The sequence below is a fragment of the Chinchilla lanigera genome, unplaced genomic scaffold (genome assembly GCF_000276665.1).
Source record: "Chinchilla lanigera isolate Chin_1 unplaced genomic scaffold, ChiLan1.0 scaffold00039, whole genome shotgun sequence".
Classification (NCBI taxonomy): Eukaryota; Metazoa; Chordata; class Mammalia; order Rodentia; family Chinchillidae; genus Chinchilla; species Chinchilla lanigera.
This window is the reverse complement of record NW_004955440.1, coordinates 3,303,244-3,327,564: the sequence shown is the minus strand read 5'-3', so window position 1 is coordinate 3,327,564 and position 24,321 is coordinate 3,303,244. Positions and strand designations below refer to the sequence as shown.

The window sequence follows — 24,321 nt, the reverse complement described above, 5'->3', positions numbered from 1 at the left end:
TAATGAACACTACATAAATATAATGTGAGTGATAATAGAATTTCCATTTCTTTAGGTAATCTTTCCATATTTAATTCCTTTGCCATACATTCTAAGAAATGTATTTATTGAGTCAAGAGAATATTTCTAAGCCTTTTAATGCCTGTTGCCAGATTGTTCTCCAGAAACATTGTTTACTTTGTAATCAGTAAGTTATGATGGAGCATTTATTTTTCAAAACCCTTGCTATTTGAGGTAAATAATGTCATCACTGTTTGCTTCAACTTACATTATTTCCATTACCAGTAATATTTTGTTCCTTTTATTGCTGTGGTTTCTTCTTTTCTTTCAAATTATCTGTTCTAATCTATTGTCCATTTACTCACGGGACTCTCAACATTCTTTTGTCATAAGTCTTTAGATCTTTATATTATTAAACACAAACTCTTATGTAGATTATGTCATTTGGCAATCTAAGTGTTTTTTCTTCTATTTTTTTGTGTACAGATATTCTGTGATTTTCAAATTTAGAAAGTACTTGCCCCTATAGTTAAACACTCAGCTCCATTTTTTTACTATTTTGAAGGGAGAGTGAGGTGGGGCTTTATAGTCAATCTTAGGACACCTCTTACACAAACAAAATTGAGATTGTGCTTCACAGATGGGTTTATTATTTTTATCATGTTATAATCTCTTTTGAGTGTCTAGCAAATATTTACCTTTGTGTTCTCAGCACCCAGTATAGTATTTGTGTACATAGTAACCAAACTACAAAATAGGAATGATAATCATTCTTCAATAGTGGTACTGTTAATTATAACAAATGTTAGTTAATAATTAACATTAATGAGGCTGGCTTTAACTTTAAGCATACTATATAATCCTCATGACTGTAAAAGAAACCTTAAGAAAGCCCTGTGAGTAGTACGCTATTTTTTTCTTCATTTTACAGATTGAGAGTTGGTACAGAAAGTGGTTTAATAATTTTCCCACAGGCTTCTTCATAGGAAGTGATAGTATACACCAGGCTTTTGATTTCAAAGTCTTTACACTCTACCAAACCATTAAACTAAATGTTACCCCCTACTGCTAACCCATAGACATTTTCCTGTGCAGGCATTGGTGGTCTCAGGGTCTTTGTACAGCACTGGAGTTGATTACTGGATTTCATCACAGGAGAGCTTTGTAATACAGCTTTAGGTCTGGGTTGCCTCTAGCTGAGGCTACTAAAATACTCAGACTAAATCCTGGCTTAGCCTAGGACTGCTATATACACATTGCTTCCATTTCTCTCCAGCATTGTATTCTGAGGGGGATAGTGTCTGGCTGTGGTTTCAGTAGTAGTTCTTAAGATAATGTAATTCTGATCCACCTGCAAGTTCCTCTGTGCCAGTTTTAACAATCCATTGTCTTAAATCCTTTGGAATTTGTCTATACAACTTTTTTTAAAAAAGGTTTATTTTGGGACTGGATCATACGCTAGAGAAAAAGGGAAAATTATTATCTTTTTTAATGATAAAAACCTGTCAATCATACATGACTCCCGAGTCAGTGTTGACATTTGTTTGCAGCCTTGTTTTAAGTTCATGATCACTAACTGATTTGCATTTCAAAATACTGTGTGTTGAAAATGATAAGTTGGTTTGCATTTGTGCTTTCTTTTGCAAGGCTAATTCTTAATGTAAAAGATAATTCTCAGTTTAAAAGTCATAATCTTTTGATGTTTTGCAAGACAATCTGATGAGAAAAATGATCTTGAAGAGACTTAACTCATTTTTATGAGGAAGTCGTTTTCTAGCATTTGATCAGACTTTAAAAAGAGTTTGCTTTAGAGGAAAACGGGTATCAAAAGGATACATAATGATTGAAATCTGTTACAAGCAGTATTTTTCAGGTTAAAAATAAGTGATGACAGTTGTATAAAAGAAAGGGAAATCAGGCCTGAGATATGTAAAAATAAAACCATAAGGTTTGAAGAGAACAAAACATAAAGAAAAGTAAACTATTCTGAGTTTTAAAATATAAGATTATCATAAAAGATGAAGGATTGGGAAGGTGATAAAGACGGAAAACAAAAGATGAAAAGAACCATCATGTTGATCTAAATATGCTTTAAAATGCCCTTCACTAGGAATACTGTAGGTGGACCACCCCTGTGGAGTGCTTGTGGTCTTGTTAAGCGCTTTATTAGCACTTTTGTGTTGCATCATTGAAGGAAGCTTCATGGCAGGCCAAGCAGTGCCTTTGCCTGTAGAATAGAGTAACTAATGAATGAATGTTGAAAGTAATGGGAAATTACTTGAAATTTGTTTGTGATTTGCTTATGTTCTCATGAAGAGTATGTTAGAAGCATTTTTTGTAACTCATGATAAGAACTTAGGTTTCTTCAACCACAGCTTGTGAGCTATGTGTCTATATTTTGGCTGTGGACGCCGGACACTTATGTGTACGTGCCTGATAAATGTAGTAAATTTTGGCCTGATTTTAAAAGTAGAGAAGTATTTTTGTTCTTTGTGAAACCTGAAGTATATCTTTAATGCACTTGCGTTCTTTCTGTCTTACTCAGGGAAGCAGTGTTTCTTAGTCCTACGTCAGCAGCAGTTTAATGTCCAGGCTCTTGTTGCAGTGGGAGACCATGCAAGCAAGCAGATGGTTAAGTTTGCTGCCAAGTAAGTAAGCAATTATATCCTGTTGTCAGAATAAACAATGGTGGGAACCAAGACTCCCAAGGGTTTGGACCATTTTCATACATTAACATCAATGCTTCGTTTGTTTAAAAATGTAGTTATTTAAATTGTCAGTTTAGTGCTGCTGAATACATTAAACTTACAAAGGCGAAAATATGGAGCACAGGCTTAAAATTCATTTGGAACTGCTGAAGCAGCACTCTTTACAGACAAGTCACATTTACTTTCAAGTAGAGTAACAAAAAGCCTGGCAGCCTCAACATAGCAGAGCAACTTTATTTTGTTGTTTGTTGAGCTTCATTTCCTCCCTCCCTCCCCCAGTTTGAGATGTGTATGTAGAGCAACAGGTTTTTAAACTGAATAATAAAAGTACGTGAAAGAATGTAGTTTTTCAGATAATTTCCTCTAAAGAAAATAAAACATACCTTACAGTGTATTACAACTTTTAACCTTGCCAACAAAACAGTTTAGAGGGAATAAGGTAAAATTTTCTTTTCCCCCAGCTGTAAAGATCTTACGGTCTTGTTCAGAGTTCTTGCAGAAACATGCTGCTTTGTTCAGCTTGAAAAAGGCAAGATATAGATATAGATAGGGAAAAGGGGGTGGCTGTGCAGTGCATACTGTGGCTGTAAGGCTAGGAGAGTCATTCCCTTGGTAGTTGGTGACACAGCTAGTTTTGTGTATATGTTTTTCTCAATTGGAATTTTATTCCCACGACGATGATCAAAGAAACATGGGAAATGGATTTCTTTACTTTTTAAGTAATAAAGTATTTCGTAGTTAAAAATGTTTTTTAGATAAATCTAGACTAAATGTCCTATTTTTCTATTGAGTTTTTTTAAAAAAACATCTCTTCTTTATGTGTATGCTTTCAAAGATGGGTTATTATAGATAGAATTACGAACTCAGCAATTACAAAGAAACTATAAAACGCTCCAGTTTAATTTCCTAATATATGTTTGGGCACTTCCTGATTTTGGTTTAGAGATTTATCAAATTCAGTTTTGTTATTTCATAATAGTACCTGAACTCATGTTAAAAAATTTTGAATTGTATCAGCTCATTGATCAATTCAGTATTTTTAGTACTACTAGTACAGTAGTCTACCTCTCCATTTCTCCTAGTCCTCCACCTCAGAAATAGCCACTTCGTGTCGTCTGCCTGTGTCTTCTGGTACTTTGCTTGTTTTCATTTCATAGGTAGTGTGCTTATGAAATACATTGGTCGTACGGCCTTTTAAGGTCAGTGTTTATCCTATGAATTAGGACGTAAATGAGCTTGGTATCTAGAAATAAACTACCTATACAGAGAGCCTTCTATGAAAAGAAAAAAGGAAAATGGAATTGTAATTCTGTGGTGGAACACTTGCCTAATCTTTGGGCTCCAGGCTCAATCCCAGCACCGCTACCAAAAAAACCAAAAAAAACTCACAGGTACATATGCTAAATTATATTTAATATACTGAAAAATATTTGAAAAAAGTCAACCCCAAACAGTCGTTACAATTTTTGTCTTTTATATATCAATTTAGTTCTGTAAACTAATACTGTATGTGAACCTGACAGTTTAATAGAGAATATGTTTTTTCTTTAAATTGCATTATAATCTCAGCATTACAGTCCTTAAAAAACTTCTAGTGTACAAGTCTTTTGATTGTTACAGCCAACAGCAGGTGGCACATGACAGTTACCTCAGCTACTGAAGACACTGAATATCACAAGTTCAAGTCCAGCCTGAGCAACTGAATGAGACTCTGGCTCAACAAAAACAGGGCTAGAGGTGTAGTTCACTGATAGAGTACTAGCTATCATAGACAAGCCCGTGGGTTCAGTCCTCAGTACTGGAAAAAGTACAACAAAGTCCCATATACCCTTAAGATTCACTGAGAGGCACTGTACTAACAAGAGGACAGTCAATCCTTGTGATGTCTTTAGAAGGTACATTGTAGTCGTCCACAAATAAGCTATTCTCGTTATTTTGGATCTTCTCCAAAATTCCTGTGACTTGACTAACAACCAAAATAGCCACCAAAATTTACTAGCTGGAATAACTAGTAGCAAATGATCACCAAAAAGAACTTAATTTACTAATGTTTTCACAATATATTTTTTAAAGAAAAGCCAGGCTTTCATTCAAATGGAATGATATGAGGTTGAATTTTCAGACAAAGGAAAAATTAGTCTTTTGATTTCATAATTTCTAAAGTGGAACTTAATCAAGACCTAGGTAATTCAGATCTAACAATTAAATTATAATTTAGGGTTCTTTTTAAAGGAACATGTAGCTGTTTTTAGTCCCTTAAAACTCAGACTTTATATAGTTAGTATTGTGTGGGAAAGGGTTGAGCTATTAGAAATCGTAAAGCCTTTGGTTATAAGTGAATGGAGCCAATTTTATGCAATAGGTTTAACATGTGGTACTTAGATTTTAATTGTATAACTCCTGGCACTAATATGCTAAGGGAATCAAGCCAGGGCAATTAAAAGTAGGTGTGTTAATACCTTTTGTTACCTTACGAAAAGAGAAGATTCTCGTGACTGAATAGTGTGTTTCATTTAAAATGGGTGCTCATTGGCTTCACCGGTGAAATTAAAGATTAAGGTAGCTTTCATACATTTCACTTTGAGATGACATGCTCTGACAGTATTCTTCAGTGACCTGGCAGTTCTATAAAAGAAGACTATGAGGCGTGAGTTTTTTTGTTGAATAATAGTAAAAAGAAATTCTTTAAATATAAATAGATGAATAATAAGAATTTTTACTAACTACTATAGTCTGTGTTCACTTATACTATATTTCAAAAACGTTACTTGTTTTTAAGCATGGAGGATAATCCAGTTTTCACATATGGCAACAATGACAATAATATTCTTCTACAATAGTACTCTTCACAAAAACATTTGAGAGTAAAGCCTGCTATGTGTCTCTGCAAATAACATATTTGGCTTAAAAAATTTTTGTAGTGTTCTTTATGATTTTCGCCACACATAATTTAAGTTAGAACAAAATAGTCCAGTTGTTAATCAACTAATATTTGGAGGAATACATGTTCTTTCTGCACCGTCTTTACACTGACACTGTACCTGCCAAAAGTCTCTTCCAGTGCTAGTTTTTTGTACTGTTTAATGGCTTTTTGTTTCTAACCATACCCAATGTTCTGCCTGCTGGTTCCCTCTCTACGCTGTTACTTCCCACTACTTCTGCGTATGCACTCTGGATTGAGCAGACTTTCCATACCTGCAGTGACTTCTCTTCTGACTTTACTTCATATTTTAACTACAGCATTTTCTTATACCCATGTCCTTCATGATCATTATTGATTGATTTCTCTATTCATTTCTTAAGGATCCAAATACATATTCTTAGGGGGATGGAAATTTTCTGTGTATACTTCTAAAATTTTAGTCTGTTTTGATGATAATCCTAAAAATATATAAGGATATTATCCATATCATCTTAAAGGCCAATTTATAGCTGAGAGCTGCCTTGTGACTCAGAGTTTCCATTAGCACTTACCGTTATATTTATAATTGTGTTCATGCCATTTGAAGCCAAATGATATCTGTTTCTATATAAATGAAGGCTTCAGAGCAGCTTAAATAGAGACTGAAGTTGGGTTGCTGGGTTTAATTACTAGTACAGAGACATACTGAACTCAGAAAATGTGTACCATTCAAGCCAGACGTTTTGAATTCTATTTTTGTCTCTACAGAGTCAGCAGATCACTAATAGTATAGTAGTTTCCATGCAAGCAAAAATGTTTTTCTTTCCACTGTCAGTGTTTTCACAGTAGACCTTTGATGCAAATTTTAGTTAGCAGTGCTACATTATTAATTTTCTCATGAACAGCATAGTTTTATAAAATGATCAACTGGCCGGGAGTGGTGGCACACGCCTGTAATCCCAGCACTCGGGAGGCTGAGGCAGGTAGATCGTTGCGAGTTTGAGACCAGCCTGGGCTACAAAGTGAGTTCAAGGCTAGCCTGAACTGCATAATGAGACCCTGTCTCAAAAAAAACAAAAAAATAAAATAAAATAAAATAAAATAAAATAAAATGATGAACTGAGGGGCTGGGGATTTAGCTCAGCAGCAAAAGCGCCTGCCTGGCAAGCACAAGGTCGTGAGTTCGGTTCCCGGTACCGGAGAAAAACCAAAAAAAAAAAAAAAAAATGATGAACTGATACATTAAATTGCCATTTTGGATTATTTAGAGACATTTGCTTAATTAGACCATATCATTCTGAACCATTTTCAAAGTTAATGTTTTATGTAATTATGAACAAGCATTCTTTACTATCATTAAGTCAAATACAGAAACACAAAATATAGAACTGGCATGGAGGCTATAACTTAATATAGTAAAGCAAATGTCAGCAATTTAGTTTTAGTAAAACTTTAGTATTGTGGATTTTAGTTTTTTTAAGTTTTCTCTAAAAATTCATTGTATTTTAAAGTTATGAGCTATAATTATTACACATATATATCAATTTTGTCCTTCAAGGTGTTTTTTTATTTGAAAGAGAAGAGACAACACAATAACAACGAAGATAAAAACAAAACAACACAAAAACAATAAAAACAATACAGAATTTCAAAACAAGATGATAGGAAATTAACACTGGTTGTTACATTGTATATTGTTATCTTCAACAAAGTTGCTCAGATTACCAAATATAAGCCAGATATTACGAGATTACCAGATACTTAATTGATCAAACAATTAAAGAGAATAAAAAATAATAATAAAAGAATTAGAAATGATACAGTTTCACTAATCAAGATGGTAGGAATTCAACAATGATCTTCAAATTAGTTGTTCAGATTACCAGATACAGGCATGCAAATTGGTTTTAAAAAAAAGTTTAAGCATTAAGTTCCTTTCGGTTAACCAGTAGACATCAGCAGTTCAGTTGTCCCAGCTATCCTTGTAGATACATATATTTTTCCCTTCTTTCTTTTCTCCTTTCCCTCATCCCAGTTGTCCCTTCCCTTTGAACAGTTTCTTTCCCTTTCACAACATCTGTTGTACCTTTTGGGTTTTATTTACCCTTTTAGGTTCTTACACTGGGGAGACAATATAATGTTTACACATGTGGGTCTGATTTATTTCACTTATGAGTATGATCTCTAGTTGCATCTATTTGCCTATAAAAGCCTCGAGTTTTCTCTTTATAGCTAAACTCAAAATGAGTCAAAGATCTAAATATTAAAACAGAAACACTTAGTCTACTAGAAGAGAAAGTAGGAAGAAATCTTGAAGACAATAGGGGTAGGCACAGAGTTCATGAACAAAAACCAAACTGCACAGGAAATACTTCAAAGAATCAACAACTGGGATCTCATCTTATTGAAAAGTTTTTGCACATCAAAAGATATCACCAGCAGAGTAAAAAGAAAACTCACAAATTGGAAAAAAATTTAGCCAACTGTCCTTCAGACAAAGGACTTCTATTTAGAACATACAAAGAATTTTTAAAATCGGGCCTCCAAAATTCAAAAACCCAATGTAAAAATGGGCATCTGAGATGACTAGACACACTTCTCAGATGAAGAAATATAACTGGCAAATAAATATATGAAAAAATGTTCAACATCATTGGTCATTCGAGAAGTGCAAATCAAAACAACACTGAGATTCCATCACACCCCAGGAAGAATGACCATCATCAAGAAGTCAGCCAATAACAAATGCTGGAAGGGGTGTGGGGAAAAAAGGAACCCTTTTGCACTGTTGGGAGTGTAGACTGGTACAACCACTGTTTAGATCAGTCTGGAGATTCCTCAGAAAACTAGGATTAGAGGTCCCATTCAACCCTGCTGTTCCCTCTCTGGGTGTTTTTCCAGAACTGAAAACATCATACCACAGCAATACATGTGCACCCATGTTTATAGCAGTGCAATTTGTCATAACTATATCTTGGAAACAACCCAAATGCCCATCAGCTGAGGAATGGATAAAAAAAGATGTGATATTTTTATACAATTGAAGGTATTTAATTAACATAAGAAAGTTATTTATAACTGAAGGTCTCTGACATTTTTTGTTCCACGAAAGAAAGCCCTTAACTAGTTTTAGAACGCCTGGTCCATACCATATTAAATTGTTCATACTTCTCGTCTAACTTATTTTAGACTCTAAATTTTTGAAGTTTTGGTGAAGAAAACAGAATCATAAAATAAGCAACATAGAACCACTAGGATGATTTAGAGTACCTTTAATTTTTGCCAAGCACTAGTAAGCCCTGGCTCTAGTAGAAAACCAGAGAACTCAGAGCACTGGCTCTGTACTAACTTTTCCCAAACTCTTCTTTAGCTTTTTCTGAACTCTGTTCAACCAAACTTCAGCTTTCAGACTTTGCTGTTTTTTGCTTTCTGTGAAGTGTTTTTGATATTTAAGAAGCATTATGCTCAGTGTGGAAAATGTGGGAGATCACTTTCCCTAGTTCTAAGTGCTGTGGAGGGGCACCGGGCTTTGCCCCATAATATCCAGACCCTTTCCACAGTGATAGAGAAAAGGCTGGACTTTGTGTCAGCACCTGCATATTCCCACTTCTCAGAGTTCTTCGAACAATGCCTGAGAAGATAAACCATGCAGGAAATATTGTCAAGTATAGTAAGATTTTTAAATGAAGCATTTAAGAATCTAATCTTGTATTTATTTTACAAAAGGAAACGATCTGCAATTAAAATTCAGGGTAAGAACTGCCATTGCTGTATCTTGCCATGCTTTCCAAAGTCTATCATGAATTTTTATATTTATTTGGATTTCTCTTCATTATTAGTCTGTCTGCTAGATCTGAAAAGCACAGTAAAGTGGTCACCAGCATCCTTTGTATCTAATGAGTAGGAAAATAACAGATTTTTTTTTTACAGTAATAGCAATAATAACTGACATTTTTATGTTCTAAGGTAGAGCTAGTAAGTGCTATACTTGCATTTTTTCACCTGATCCTCACAACAGCTCTGTGAAGTGTCGACACTTTTGGTTTTGAGTTTTGGGTTTTTTAGTGTGTGTGGGGGGTATCTTTTGGTCTTTTCTAGTGATGAGGAAGTTGAGTTTTGAAACATTAAGAGACCTTTTAACTGAGGTCTTCTGGCTCTAGGGCTCACGCTGTATCCTCGGTATCATCCTGCCTCTCTGAGATAGTGTAATGATGTTAGGTGAAAGCCCTCCACAGTATAGGGCTACTTCAAATACAAACTGTTAAGCATTCTCCCCAAGTTTTTGAGAGTCAAATTGGAGGAGAGATTTTTGGATTTAAAAAGTATAACTGATTATAAAATAATGAAAGATATTTTTATGTTTGAGTTACAAGCTGATGCTAAAAACAGTTCCCAAGGAGAAATTTAGAAGTTTTCTAACTACTAGTAATGCGAATGAGTTTGTCTCTTTTATATATTTGCAGTAGTTACCTTCCTAAAGCATCACCCCATCGTTTAAAAGAAAAAGTGCTATAAAAAACAAAGGCGGGGGCTGGGAATGGATGGTGATAGCTCAGTGATAGCGTGCTTGCCTATCTTGCAAGGCTCTGGGTTTGGTCCACACGCTAAAAATGGGGAGGGGAGGCGTTTGGAACTGAGTTTCATGTTTGCAATGACAGTTACTTTTCCTTAATAATATCAGTAATAAAAAATGTAATAGTTGTAAACATGAAGTCTAGATATCACTAGGCAGATCTAGTTAACTGCACCTGCTTTTGTTTAGGCTTTTTCCCTTATTAACACTGTACATCTTACATATCCTTTTCTCTCTCATTGTGAGAAATAAGGCACAGAGTCACTCATCACAGCAGCTGTATGGCATATGCAACTGGCGTGAAAAATACAACTGTAGACCTGGAATTTAAAATAGGGATTTGTCCTTTCCATTGTTATGGAAGGAAGTGAAAGAATTTTACTGGGTAACTGATACATACTGTTTCATAATCCATCAAATTGTAGGCTTTTTGTTACACAATTATAGAAACCAGAATTCTCCCCTACAGTTGCTCTGTCTTCAGCAAAAAAGAAGAGATATTGGAGCATTTGAGTTTGGGTGTCCTTTTAGAATACTTTTTTGTATTGTGGTACTGATTCTTCTGTTATGTGACATTTCTGAAAATCACTGCTATGCAAAATTGTACAATAAAAATTATAAAGTATTGAGAAACAGGGTTAACGAATTGACACTCAAATTTAATTGATAGCACTTTTTTTAAAAGGCAAGAATCTAACTTTTTAAATGTAGGTTAACAGCTTTATACATGTTGCGTAGTTAAGAAATGTATAAGTACTGCAATAAATATGGTACCTTATCTTGAAAACATCAGCAGTTTGCTTGTGGAAGTGGACATCCAAAGAGGTGCAGCTTCTGAGTTTTTCTGAGGTACTGGAGAAGCTTTTGTCTGAAAACTTTGATTTTTATTATAAAGATAAAGTATATACCACTAGGCTCAGCTGAGGAATGGAAATAATCATTGTGCCATAAATCCTACAAAATATTGTCAAAGCTCAGTGCGAGATGATGGTACTGAGAATCAGAGGAGTTTGTAGGGTATTTGCAGAGCAAGAGAAACAGATGGGCAGCAGAGGATAAGGGTACAGGGACGGTAATTGTAGCAATGGAACACGGAGTTGTGTAAGCTCAGAAGAAGGCTACAAATACTGGGAGAAAAATGAGAAGACATATGAAAAGACTAGAGGTCTTTTTCAAGAAAAAAAACACTGGGCCAGGGATGTAGGTCAGCGGCATAAGCGCTTGCCTGGCAAGCCTGAGGTCATGAGTTCAATTCCCATTACCAAAAACAAAAAAAACTTTAGAATTTTTTTCTGCTGTGCTTGTGATTGAATCACGGGTCTCATACATACTAGGCAAGTGTTCTACCATTGAGCTACATACCCAGACCAAGGTGAGAAGTCTGGGCCAAGTCTAATTAGAAGATCAGGAGGCTTGAGATAGGCAGGCTGGTAGAAACCGTAGACAGAGATATGGTCCCTGAAGTTTTAAAAAGATGAAATTTTGAGGGGCAAAACCCTAAACATGGCCATAGCAGTGAGTTATTAAATGAAGTGATGGTGAAGACAGTGGAGGAAAAATAACGCTTGAAGATATGTATTTTTTTTGTTTGGTTTTTTTTGTTTGGTTGGTTTTCTTCTGGTACCAGGAATCAAACTCACGACCTTGCACTTGCCAGACAGGCGCTTTGCTGCTGAGCTAAGTCCCCAGCCCCGCTTGAAGATATTTAGAGTAAGATTCAAGACTTAGGGTAGAAGGCGCACTATACTGTCAGTCAGAAAAATAAGATGGTTTTTAGTAAAACAACCTGTTTCAGTCTTAGAACATTTCATGAACTAAAACCTAGGACTTCTCAACTTACTCAGCATAGATGAGTTTGGGAGGTCCAAGAGCCCCGCTTCTGCTGGGTGAAGTGAGGGACAGTAATCTCATCCCAGCCCTGGAGAGTGATGACCTTAGTCTTGGTCGGTGGTAGCAGTTTGCTCCAGGTGAGTGTTGTTAGCACTTAGTTTCTCACTCCAGAAAATGCGAAGTAATCTTTTACTTTATTGTCCTTGTTCTTACTCATGAGAGGAAACATAAAACCCAACATTTTACCTAATCATTGAACAAACACCATTTTCTGTTTAATGAGAACTATTTTGGTAAAACACACGTCTTGAAAATGTGAGTTGGTTCAAACACAGTTGATATGTTAGGAATAATGTGAGGAGGAGAATTTGTTTTTGGCTTTGCCAGATTTCATCAGTGGAACAGAGGGTCATTGCAGACAACAGTACACAGGTACACTCAGTGATGCAGGAATATTCAGAACACACGTAACTTCAAACATCTCCCTGTGACCTGCAGTATGAGCCTCATCCATCCCTATCTGGTTTACAGCTTTCCTTTGAATTCTTTCTTCTGTGTCCTTTAGTTTCTAAGCATAATTACAAAGGAAAATTTGGAAAACTTTGAGTTCTATTACATAATACTAACCTTCTATTATGATTAAAAATAGCACATAGCCAACAACATCCAAACCAATTTGGTGGATTCTGTTGCTGAAAAAAAAACAAAAATCCTATTTATAAGTTAGAAACTTGAGGGCCAGTGAACCATGTGGTGATTCAAAAGAATACTTTGTAACATTCTCTTTGGGAAGCCAGCTGCTTGGCTGCTAACCATTCTGTCAGAATCTGGTTTGGGAAATAGTATAGAAGAATATGTCCTTGAGGAAAAAGCCATTTCTAATCCCCACTTAATTTTCATTTGAGTTGGATCGATTTTTATATATGAAATGCTTTAACTTATTTTTAGGGCCTATTTATTATCTAGATGTTTCCATTTTGAATGTTACTACCCCAAAACATTGGAACTCACACAACAAAGTGGAAGAAATAGTGGTATTTATATGTAAATTCCATGAAGCCATACATTTAACTCTATTCCCTCTGGCCATATACCAGGTGGAAAAAAGCTAGGTCTCCACTATTAAAAATATCAAATCAGATAGTTCCAGCTGGGGTTTCCTAATTATTTAAAAAGCAGAATATGAGGTCACTTTTAATATCTTAAGTAGATCATGATCTTAGCATTTACTTTATATATTAAACGTGAGGTGCTTATCTGTCCCCTGCCTAGACTGTGCTGCTAACAGTTTTTAGCTTTTGAGTTTAAAAGAACATTGGAGTTTAAGTTTAATGTGGTGTCAGATGTTTTCCCCTAAATTATCTAAGAATATCCAATTCATCAATATACTAATCCCAAAAGTTGACTTCTAATTGGATTTAAGTGCCACTGGACTGTTCAACACATTATTTTAATCAATGTGTTAGAAAGATCAATTTCCTCTTGGCTGAATGCATATAAAATAAAGCAACTAAATGAGCTGCATTGGGAGGTTGGCACATCTCATTCTCTGGAGATTTTTAAGAAGAGACTTAATTGTATATCTAAAATGCTTTGCAGTCTTGAAGTGAAATGTGTCTGGAAGCAAGATATAAAACCCATGTAGGCCTGTGTTTCTGGATACCTGAGTTATCTTGATATCAGTGTAATTCATAGCTAATATTGGAGTTGAGGCAAGAAGTTACTCCTTTCTTTTTTCCTTTAAAAAAATTTTTTTTATTTAATGCTATTGAAAAATGAAGGAGAATTTGTGTTAGAGTTGAGTCTTGTCAGGTCAGATTTTTTTTTCAAGGCAGCCCTTGAGGCTTTCTTTGTATTGACTGATATAGAGGACAGCAATAAATGTAAACACAGATTTTTAAGTTCTTTTGTTCTAATAAGTTTTAAAATTTAAGGGTAAAATTATAGTAACTTCTATAAAGGGCTGCCATTAATGTAAATATCATTTTTAAGTTAAAAATTGTATATTGTTATTTGTGCTTTACAACTCTTCCCCAAACACAGATGTTTTGATTCTGAAAATAAGGCCAACTCAGTACCATTATTATATACATTTGTAGTTATCTTATTTTTCTTCCATTAGTCATTGTGGTTAAGTGCTTTATTGGTATCTGGTGAATCACAAATGTTTTTCATTATCTAATGAGTCCCTAGCTACATACTAGTTTTGTTTATTTTCTTTCCTTTCTAGATCTTTCACCTAGAAACAGGTACTTCTTAGTTGGTAGGTTAAAATTTCAGCTTGCTGCATTATCTATTTGATCTGAACTGTAGCAAAAATAGTACTTATAAGTCTCATTAATTTCATCTTTTATTTAGCACCTGCTCTGGTCCAGGCATTCTGCTGGATTTGAGTATACAGAGATTTATGTAAGACACATATGTATTATATAAGAAACTTAATTATAGGAAAAGAAAAGATGGATCAAACTATATACAGAGACAAGCTGCAGGTTCTGTGAGGCCCAAAGGGAGGTGTGGATATGCTATAGATCAGTTACTAAGCATAGTTTTCACAATTATACTGTTAAGTATTGGAACACTTTGAACAGCTGCACCTGCATGCTTAATACCTCTTTGCTGCAACAAGGTGTTTACTACAGAAGAAATAACTATGTGTAGCCCTATCCAGTTCAAGTTTGAAAACCTCAAAGCTGAGTGCAGTGATAGATGCCTGTAATTCCAGGATTGAGGGAAGCTGAAGCAAGATCACAAGTTCAAGTCCCACCTGTTCAATTTGGTGAGATCATGTCTCAAAAAATAAAAAGAGCTGTACATTTCAGTGATAGAACATCCCTAGGTTCAATCTCCAGTACCTCAGAAGTACAAAGAGGGCTGTGGTGTAGCTGCATGGTAGGGTGCTTGCATAATGTGCACAAGGCCCTAGGTTCAATTTTCAGCACTACAAAAAGAAAAAAGGGTAGGGGGAGGTATGTTCAAAAATAAGTCTAAAATTTAGGGTTAATGTTACGGGATTAGGGCTGGGGATATAGCTCAGCAGAGAAGCACCTGCCTGGTAAGCGCAAGGTCCTGAGTTCAATTCCCAGTACCAAAAAAATATATATATATATAAATATATATTATGGGATTAATTCTGCTAGGTCAAAAATTACCTTAAATGATGACTTTCTGATTTATACAAAGATTCTACTGGATTTCTGCTGTCACCCAGTAACAATATCAGGACATCAAAACACATCAGTATTGTAGTATTATTGAGAAAAGTAACACAGGTTGGACATTTGGAAAACTATCAAGATTCATTATTTCCATTGTCTGTCATATAAAACTATACAGAAATCTTGCCACTTACAAGCTTTTAAAAATGAGAATGTATTATTTCAGAGTGAACTAAAGATATATTCTGAGGTGTTTAAGTTTAGCACTCATTTGTGAGTCTATAAAAGAATTATCTAGTAGAGTAATCAGCAAATAACCTTACTAACTGTGTGATGGGAGGCCAGTTACCATATAAACCTCTTAGAGTCTCAGTTTTATTTTCTGTAAAATGGTGATAATTCCTACCTTGTAGGCACTTGTGAAATGAGATGGTATATGTGCAGTGCTTCATAGGAAATTATTAAGTGGTAATGGAGATAATAATGCTTTAGGGGATTATATGTTAAGATCATTTTAATTCAAGTTATAAAAATAAGTGTGTGTTCTTCAACATTTATAAAAATGAGCAAAACTACCATAAAAGTGTGACACAGATTTACAACACACTACTTATTTTCTACAAATAAGAAAAAGTGTAGAAGAGTATGGACCAAATGGAAAACACTGGAGAAGTAGTGACTGGATTAACATTTCAATTCTGAGGTAGAGGGAAGGGGAACCAAAAAAAGAACTAAGATGTTTTATATACATGTACCAATTCCCTACAGTGAATGTAATCATTATGTACTGCAAACATGTAATGTTGAAAATTTAAAATTTTTTGAATCCTGAACAATAAATAATAGGAAAAATAAATTTTTAAAGGAATATTTTTTAAACATTTTTCCAAAAATTGTTTAAAATCATTAGAACAAACCCTGCCATTTCTCATGAATCACTGATTAAGGCAGTCTGGATTGGAAGTGATTCTGCTTCATAGTCCAACAGAACTTTCTAGGGTCCACACATCACTAGGATCAAATAGAAAGAGACAAGTAAACTACTTTCTCCTCAGCTTTATTTCTCTACCATTTATGTGCAAGATGTTGACCTCTTTGACTAAAGTTGTGTGCTGTTAAAGATATTTTTTCATCTGTCTCCTGTTTAGAAGTACTAGTGAATTACTTCTAAATAGGAGACAGGTGACTTTGGAATCATCCACTCCATTAACAGCCTGTTATGTCTTGTATGTAGATGTCCCCTCCGAGCCTCACATGGTCATGGGTAGGGCTTTTCGGAGGGGGCTGGATCTAGAGAGTGTGATGCTGGGATTAAGGAATGTGGGATTAAGGAGGTGGTGCTGGGATTAAAGAAGGCCCACCCTGGGTGTGGGAGGCACCATCCAAAAGGCAAGTAACCTCGAAGGGATAAAAGGGAGAAGCAGTCTGCTGCTGCTGCTGCTGCTGCTGCTGCTGCTATTGTTTACTGCACACTGCTTGCTGCCTTCTTCCTGCTCTACCTTGCTGTGGACTTGTTTTTCTTCCTTGATGCTCTTCTGCTGTGCCACCCTGCCTTGGAGCCAGCCAACTATTTAGAGGTATGAAAACTCTACAAACTGTGAGCTGAAATAAACCTTTGCCTCCTTCAACTTTGGGTGTTAGGTATTTTGTCTCAGCAAGAGGAAAAGTAACTAAGACACAGCCTTTCTCAATGTGTATGATTTTTGGTCTTGACCCCACTGGTGTCTGAAGTATGAATTGCACACGGTGACCCATTGAAGGAAAGAAAATTAACCAATCTTACTGTGTCCTATTCTGTCATCCCTCCTTTCTTCCTTTATCTAAAAGGGTGAGAAAAAAATGTCCTTTTATTAGTTAATTTGTAGGTAAACACAGGGCCTATCATTTGGATTCATCTACACATGTGAAGTTTCTGAAGGAAGATGGATTGTGGCATCGCATTAATGAAGAGCTGATGCTGGTACCCTTATTCTTTGGTTCACTGTCAGTATCTTGTAACCAATTTCAGCTTACTGTGCCTAGTTAAGTGGTTTTATTACTGGGGTTATATTTGAATAAACTGCCGCACAGAAAATGGACAAGTGACTTAAAAGGATTTCCACAAAGAAAGCACAGATTAAAAATAATACTAAAAATATAAGCATAAAATATTATCACTGACATTTCTACCCACACAGTGAGATCTTTTTACCTGCTATATTTTTGAGGTTTTTAAAAAATGATAGTCTCATATATTCGACAAGATGTCTGTACACCTCAAGTCAAAAACTATCAAGAAAATTGTTATATGTGGATTTGCATTCATTCACTAGCTGTGAACTTCTCTCCAAGTTTGTCATTATCTAAATATAAACCTGTTTAGTAATACATGTGTGCAGTTTATAAATAAAATGTAAGTATGTTGAAGTATATAACCCCCATTTTTTGATAGAGTAAATCAAATTATCAGTATACCTGTAATCCCACCACTGTGGGAACTGAAGCGGGAGAAGTGCGTGTTTGACCTCAGCCTGGGCAGCTTAGTGACTTAGCGGGACCCTGTCTGAAAATCAAAAAGGACTACAGATACAGCCCAATGTAAAGGCCTTGGGTTTAGTCCTTAATACGGGGGGGTGGGCGGGTGGGCTTGAAGAGAGCTACTCTCCATTCTCTTCTTTTTGAAACATGCAATTTTTTTGCCTCTTGAGCATCTTTCATTTTTTTTTTCTTTTTTTTTAATTTAAATTTTAATTGGTCTCTTCTTTCCCCCCATTCAGAGTTCTATCATGGTCTTTAGCACTGCTGAAGGGTAGTAAATGATAAGCATAAATGACTATCCCCTAAAACCTGATTTATAGAACAAAACCAATTCAGATGAGTAATTTGAAAATTATTTCAGGTAGTGCTGGTTTTTAAATGTATGTTTGTACCTCCTACCTCCTTCCCCTGAGCAGTTACTTTTAAAGAAGACAATATTCATTTAAATGTATAAATTCTGTATTTGATATGAATGCTAATATTTCAGTCAAATCTTATAGTCAGACCTACATATACATGGATTCTGCATCCATAGGTCTAGCTAACTGCAAATCAAAAACATTTGAAAAAGCAGAATGTGATTGTACAACTATTTCTGTAGTTTTTACTACATGTTAAGTACTGTAGGTAACTGAGGTGATTTAAAGTATATAGGATATGCATAGGTTATATGAAAATGCTGCACCATTTTACATAGAAGGAGCTTGAGCATCTGCAGATTTTGGTGTACTCAGGAACCAGTCCCCATGGATTGCAAGAGACAACTGAATATCTGGTGTCTTAAATATCTGTAAAGCATAATATACATTGTGTATCTGTCTCAGTTTGTATGTGAGGAATTACAAATAAACATTTAGCCTATTTCGGGCTGGGGGTATAGCTCAGTGGCACAAGCGCCTGCCTGGCAAGTACAAGGTCCTGAGTTTGATTTCCAGTACCAAAAAAAAAAAAAAAAAAATTTAACTTATTTCAAATAATAGCTTTAGGCTCAAGGATTTTTTTTTATTTAACTTTTTAAATTTTCAGATTGTATTAATAGACTTTTTGCAAAAAATACTAACAAAACCACCTTAAGTATAGCAATACTGTTCCAGCTGATCTGCAGATTCAGTGAAATCCCTGTCAAAGATTGAATGGCATTTTTTGCAGAAATAGAAAAACTTATCCTAAAATTTATGTGGAACCTAGAGGAACCTCTGCAAAGAGCCAAAAGAATTTTGCAAAAGAGCAAGGTTAAAGGATTGAAACTTCTGATTTCAAAACTTACTTGTATTAGTCAGCTTTCCTGTTGTTGAGACAAAATAACAAATATACACAAGTTAAAGTAGGAGAGGTTTAATTTGACTCACTGTTTCAGAGGGTTCAGTCTATGCTTGGCTGGCACAAAGGCAGAAACATCATGGCAGAGGGGTGTGGCGGAAAAGGTGCTTTTCTTCATGGCAGCCAGGAAACAGAACAGGAATAGTGGGGAGTGGTGTACATGTAGACCTCAAGGTCACACCTCCATAATCCAAGCACCCACAACTGTGCTCTGCTAATTTGGTAGGCAGCCAATTAAGTTGATGGTTAAGTTTAACTATCACAGTCATAAAAACTGTGGGTAAACCAGTGGTACTGAATAGACAGCCCAGATGTAAGGTTGTATACCCAGTATTATTTGATGGGATGTTTTTGACAAGGATACCATGACCATTCAGTGGCAAGTCATATGGCCAAACCCAAAAGTCAAGGGGCAGAGAAGTACTTCCTGCCTCCCTTAAAGCCACAGCAAGAATGTGAATGAATACCACTACCACAACAAATGAAGACATGAAACTAATGGCTCATTGTACTACAGATACATGGTGAGAACTTAAAATAAAAATGGGCAAGGGGCTGGGGATTTAGCTCAGCGGCAAAAGCGCTTGCCTGGCAAGCACAAGGTCGTGAGTTCAGTTCCTGGTACCGGAGAAAAACCAAAAAAAAAAAAAATACAGAATAAAAATGGGCAACATTTTAGAAGTAGGCCTTATTCATTAGTAAATTATTTTTGACCATAAACTTCTTCACATACTAAACTATTTTGACCATTTTAACCAAATCTTTGAAGTCTGTTTTACACATTCTTCCCTTTTAACTTAGATGACAGAAGGCCATTATCATGGACATCTATTACTGTGTGACTTTGTCACACCTCCTCTTTCCTGTTTTGGATTTGTGTGTTTATATATTTTTTTCTTTTCTCTTTCAGCAGTCAACTGTTATTTAATTCAACAGTTAATACTCACTTTTAATAGTTCTACCAGACTTTTTTGTTTGTTTGTTTGTTTTTTGGTTTTTCTCCGGTACCGGGAACCGAACTCACGACCTTGCACTTGCCAGGCAGGCGCTTTTGCCGCTGAGCTAAATCCCCAGCCCCCTCAACCAGACTTTTTAAAAATTTCTTACACCTTTGTTTCTGTTTTTTTTGAGACATGGTCTCACTGTGTAATTCAGGCTGGCTTTGAATTCACTGCTTAGCCCAGGCTGGCCTCAAACATCGATCCTCCTGGCTCAGCCTCCCAAATGCTGGAATTACGGGTGTGGACCACCAGGTCTCACTAGGTTCTTACTCCATGTGTGATATGAAAACCAGTCATTAAGACTGATGGAACTGCAGCTAAAGGAAAAATCTCTGTATTTAATGAGTTAAGTTTATGTCAGTCATATTCAAAAGGTGAAATTCTTTTCCTTCAGATAGCCAGGTACTGTCTGTTTTTTCCTCAGGTTGCATGTTTGCTAATCATGTTTTATTTTTAAAAACTTGATTATCAACTCAAAATATTTTTTACAAAGTACTTTACATAACAAACAGTGCTTTTTACTATTCTATCATATTGTTTAGTTAGAACTAAACTATTCATTGTTGTCAGGCCAGGGACATAGCTCAGTGGCATAGCCCCTGCCTGATAAGTGCAAGGTCGTGAATTGAATTCCCGGTACCAAAAAAAAATTGATGGTTGTCATTTTCTAATGGATGACATGATATTTGTTGTGCCTGCTGGCTAAAGTATTGGCGGGGGTTGGGGTACCAGGGAATCAAACTCAGGACTTAACACTTGCCAGGCAGGTGCTGCGCCACCCGCAGCCCCCTAGGTAGAATATTTCAATATCAAAAGTATATCAATTTATCTTTTTCATTAAGTGATTATATGGAGGGTAACAGGATGGTTGGAAAAGAGAAAACATATGAATAGTGATAGTGTCTTTTGGGATAGGGACTAGTAATAAAAAAAAGCTGACTTAGCTCTTTAAAAGATGTATAATTTACTTTATCCATTTCTCCTGCAATGAAATAGTTCCCAAGAGTTCTCTGCTTTCCACCATGGGTTTTTCCCTTGTCACATCCTCTGTAAAAACCCAAGGCTTCTAGTTGTTTGTTACATGCAGCCCTTTTCAGAATATGAACATAGTGGCATATTAATTTCAAAAGGTAAAACTCAAACCTGAATAATCTGTGATAGCAGTTAAATTATAGCACACTAAGTATAGAGCCTGTTCACATATAAGTCAGTTAAAATTAGATTAACTAAACTTTACAGTCAAGGTGGAATTTTATCCTTCTGTTGGCAGAAACATACTCAAGCATTCCTATCTTTGTTTTGACTAATTATATATGTGTATGTACATATGTACACACGCAAATACACATAAACCCCTCATATAGCCTTTTACTAGTTGTAGTTACCAGTTTTAGTCTGATCCTTTTCTATAAATCTGACTTTGGTTGTTTTAATGTTTCTTCTTCTGAATTCACTTATTTCTATAAGTGGATAGGAATAGAGACATAGGTTTAGCTGTATGTCATATTAGAACTAAATTATTCAATGTTCAAAAATAAAAGGAATTAATGTACTTTTGAAGGAGAAAGAAATTTTTTTATTTCATTGGATTTCCAACAGCCTGGTCTCTGACCACGTTTTAGCTATTTTTAGGAGGAAATTTGATACAACACGGTCCTTAAGAGTAAATATATTTGAATGTCTTGGAAAAGATTATATATATGGTAATGGAAGGGCCAAAGGACCATCAGGTGCCTTCTACAAGGGCACAAAAAGGGGTAAGAGGCCAGGCATGGGGGCGCACGCCTGTAATCCCAGCACTGGGGACGCTAGGCAGGAGGGTCACTGCGAGACCAGCCTGAACTCAAGAGCGAGACCCTGTCTCAAAAAGACAAAGAAAAGAAAAAGGGGGCAGGTAAGAAAAGAGAACAGAGAGAGCTGGGGACAGAGTGGAAAGGTAGCCAGGTGAGCTCGAGTAGGGGCAAGGCAGGTTACTTGAAACACTGTACTGATGAGTGAGGAGGAGAAAACCTTTTTCACGGAATGGTGTGAAACAAATAATAGAATTCTCACATGATATCAAATACACTCGTGCAAACAGGTGAAGCAATTGGTAGGTGACAGTCACATTGAAGACAGATCTGGTGACGGTTGATTTCCAGTATCAGAAAGCCCTTTTAACAATAAACAGAAGCCTCTTGATCTCTTCAAGTCTTAGAAAGGCCTTACCTTGGTGTGTCAGCTACTTTTACCATAATACATTGTTTCTTCAATGCACAAAATTTTAGCTCCAGTGCAAGAGACTTAAAGCGTAAGAAATATGTGTACCATTGAGTTTGTAAAAGGCATTTGGTTACATAGAATTCTAGGCAGTGTAGTAAAGGGAAAATACATTTGTTCTTTCTTTTTTTTTTTTTTTTTTTTTGGGTTTTCTCCGGTACCGGGAACCGAACTCACGGTCTTGCGCTTGCCAGGCAGGCGCTTTTGCCGCTGAGCTAAAGCCCCAGCCCCTATTTGTTCTTTCTTTAGCGTTCTTTACCTAATGTCCTCATTTTGATCCCTTTATCACCCTAAGTAAGCGTTCATTGAAATTGATTATGGTATCCTCTTATATAAAAAGCACTGTTGAGAGGCTGGGGATATAGCTCAGCGGCACAGCACCTGCCTGGCAAGCACGAGGTCCTGAGTTCAATTCCCAGTACCCACATGCACACCAAAAAAAGTACTGTTGGGTTTCTGGAATATCTACTAAAATCCCAATACCTCATCAGAATGAATTTTTTCATGAAAGTTAAATCTTACCCTTTCCACCAAATACGTTGTGACACGTTCTGTCAGTACATGAAAATACACAAAAATAAAACTAGTACATTTTTTTATGGAAATCGCTATTTCAGATTATACATTTTCTTTCTTGGTTATGTATTAGAAATTTTAAAAATAAGTGTTTAATGAACAACTCAGTTTTTTATTTCAGAATTTGAGTGTCTGACATTCAGAATTCAAGTTTGTTAAATAATAAACAGTTAAAAGAATAAACTACCCAAGATGCATTTATTTTACATTCATTGTATGTTGTTCCCACTTCTTTTCAGTAGAACTCACAGTCTGTTAGGCTGACATAAATCCCGTGACAAAGTATACGCAAACCTATAGACAATATTTAATTGCAAAACAGCACCCTAGTGTCCTTTTATGTTGAAATCTTTTCAGTTGACCTTCTTCTATTATTTAATTCCATTACATACTAATAATTGCATTTATTGAAGCCAATATTTCTCAATATAGGAAATGCTGATCTTAGTGAATCTCAAGTATAGGGAGGGAAATGTTCTTTAATAAATAATTGAAAGACTTTTTGTACATTTCACAATTCACTTGGTCTTGTTGCTTTTTATGCCCAGAATACCTTATAAATGGTAACTAAATTACGTTATCTAAAAAGTCATCTCTTCAAGGAATCTCACAAGGTATGCTACATAGTAGCTTATTATAGTAGGTTAAGTAGACTGGCTTTATCTCAAATGGCTACTGTATTTTTAAAAAGAGAGAATAACATAGCCTTTCTGCTTATAAGCCAAATGAATTGACACTTCCAATGAGATGGTTGAAGTTGGGAATTTTTTCTTTTGACAGCATCAACAAAGAAAGCATCGTAGATGTAGAAGGCGTAGTGAGAAAAGTGAATCAGAAAATTGGAAGCTGTACTCAGCAAGATGTTGAATTACATGTTCAAAAGGTAACATTTAGCAATATTAAAATTGTAAGGGTTAGTGATGTAACTCATAATAGAATGCTTTCCTAGCATGCACAAGGCCCTACTTTGATTGCCACCCTAGAAGAAAAAAGATGTGTGTATGTATATGTGTGTGTAAAATTGTGTCTAAAAATACAATAATTGTGTGCAAAAATTGAGTAGTTCTTACAGCTTTCTATGTCAAATGTATGTGTTGTTAATCATTCAAGTTCATGTAAACTATGACATTTATAAGATGACTACTGAAACAGTTTGTTATATAATACATTACCACAGTATTTACTGCCTTAAAATAACAGACATTTGTTTGCTCATGATTCTGTGAGCTATTTAGAGTCTGTTACACGTGGCGTTGATTGCGTTCACTGACGTACCTGGACATCTCTTTCCATGGCCTCTCCTCAACCGGCGCCCAGGCCAGACATGTCTGTATGGTACCAAGATGGTTCCCAGAGACACATAAGGAAAGCCCTGTGCCCAAACACTTTTTAAGCTTTTGCTTATTTCACATTTTCTACCTATTCTGTAGGTCTAAATCACTTTGCAAAACTTAGATTTAAGGGATGGAGAAGTAGA

General features: G+C 35.7%; 1 protein-coding gene across 1 annotated transcript in view; it reads left to right on the top strand.

Moving 5' to 3' along the window:
* The window catches only part of Dars (aspartyl-tRNA synthetase), a 77,161-nt gene that overhangs the window by 18,244 nt on the left and 34,596 nt on the right, over positions 1–24,321 (top strand). Inside the window, exons 4-5 of the mRNA XM_013517491.1 lie at positions 2,546–2,648; positions 23,625–23,727. Of these exons, the coding sequence (XP_013372945.1) occupies positions 2,546–2,648; positions 23,625–23,727 (206 nt within the window). The remainder of the gene's footprint in view (positions 1–2,545; positions 2,649–23,624; positions 23,728–24,321) is intronic.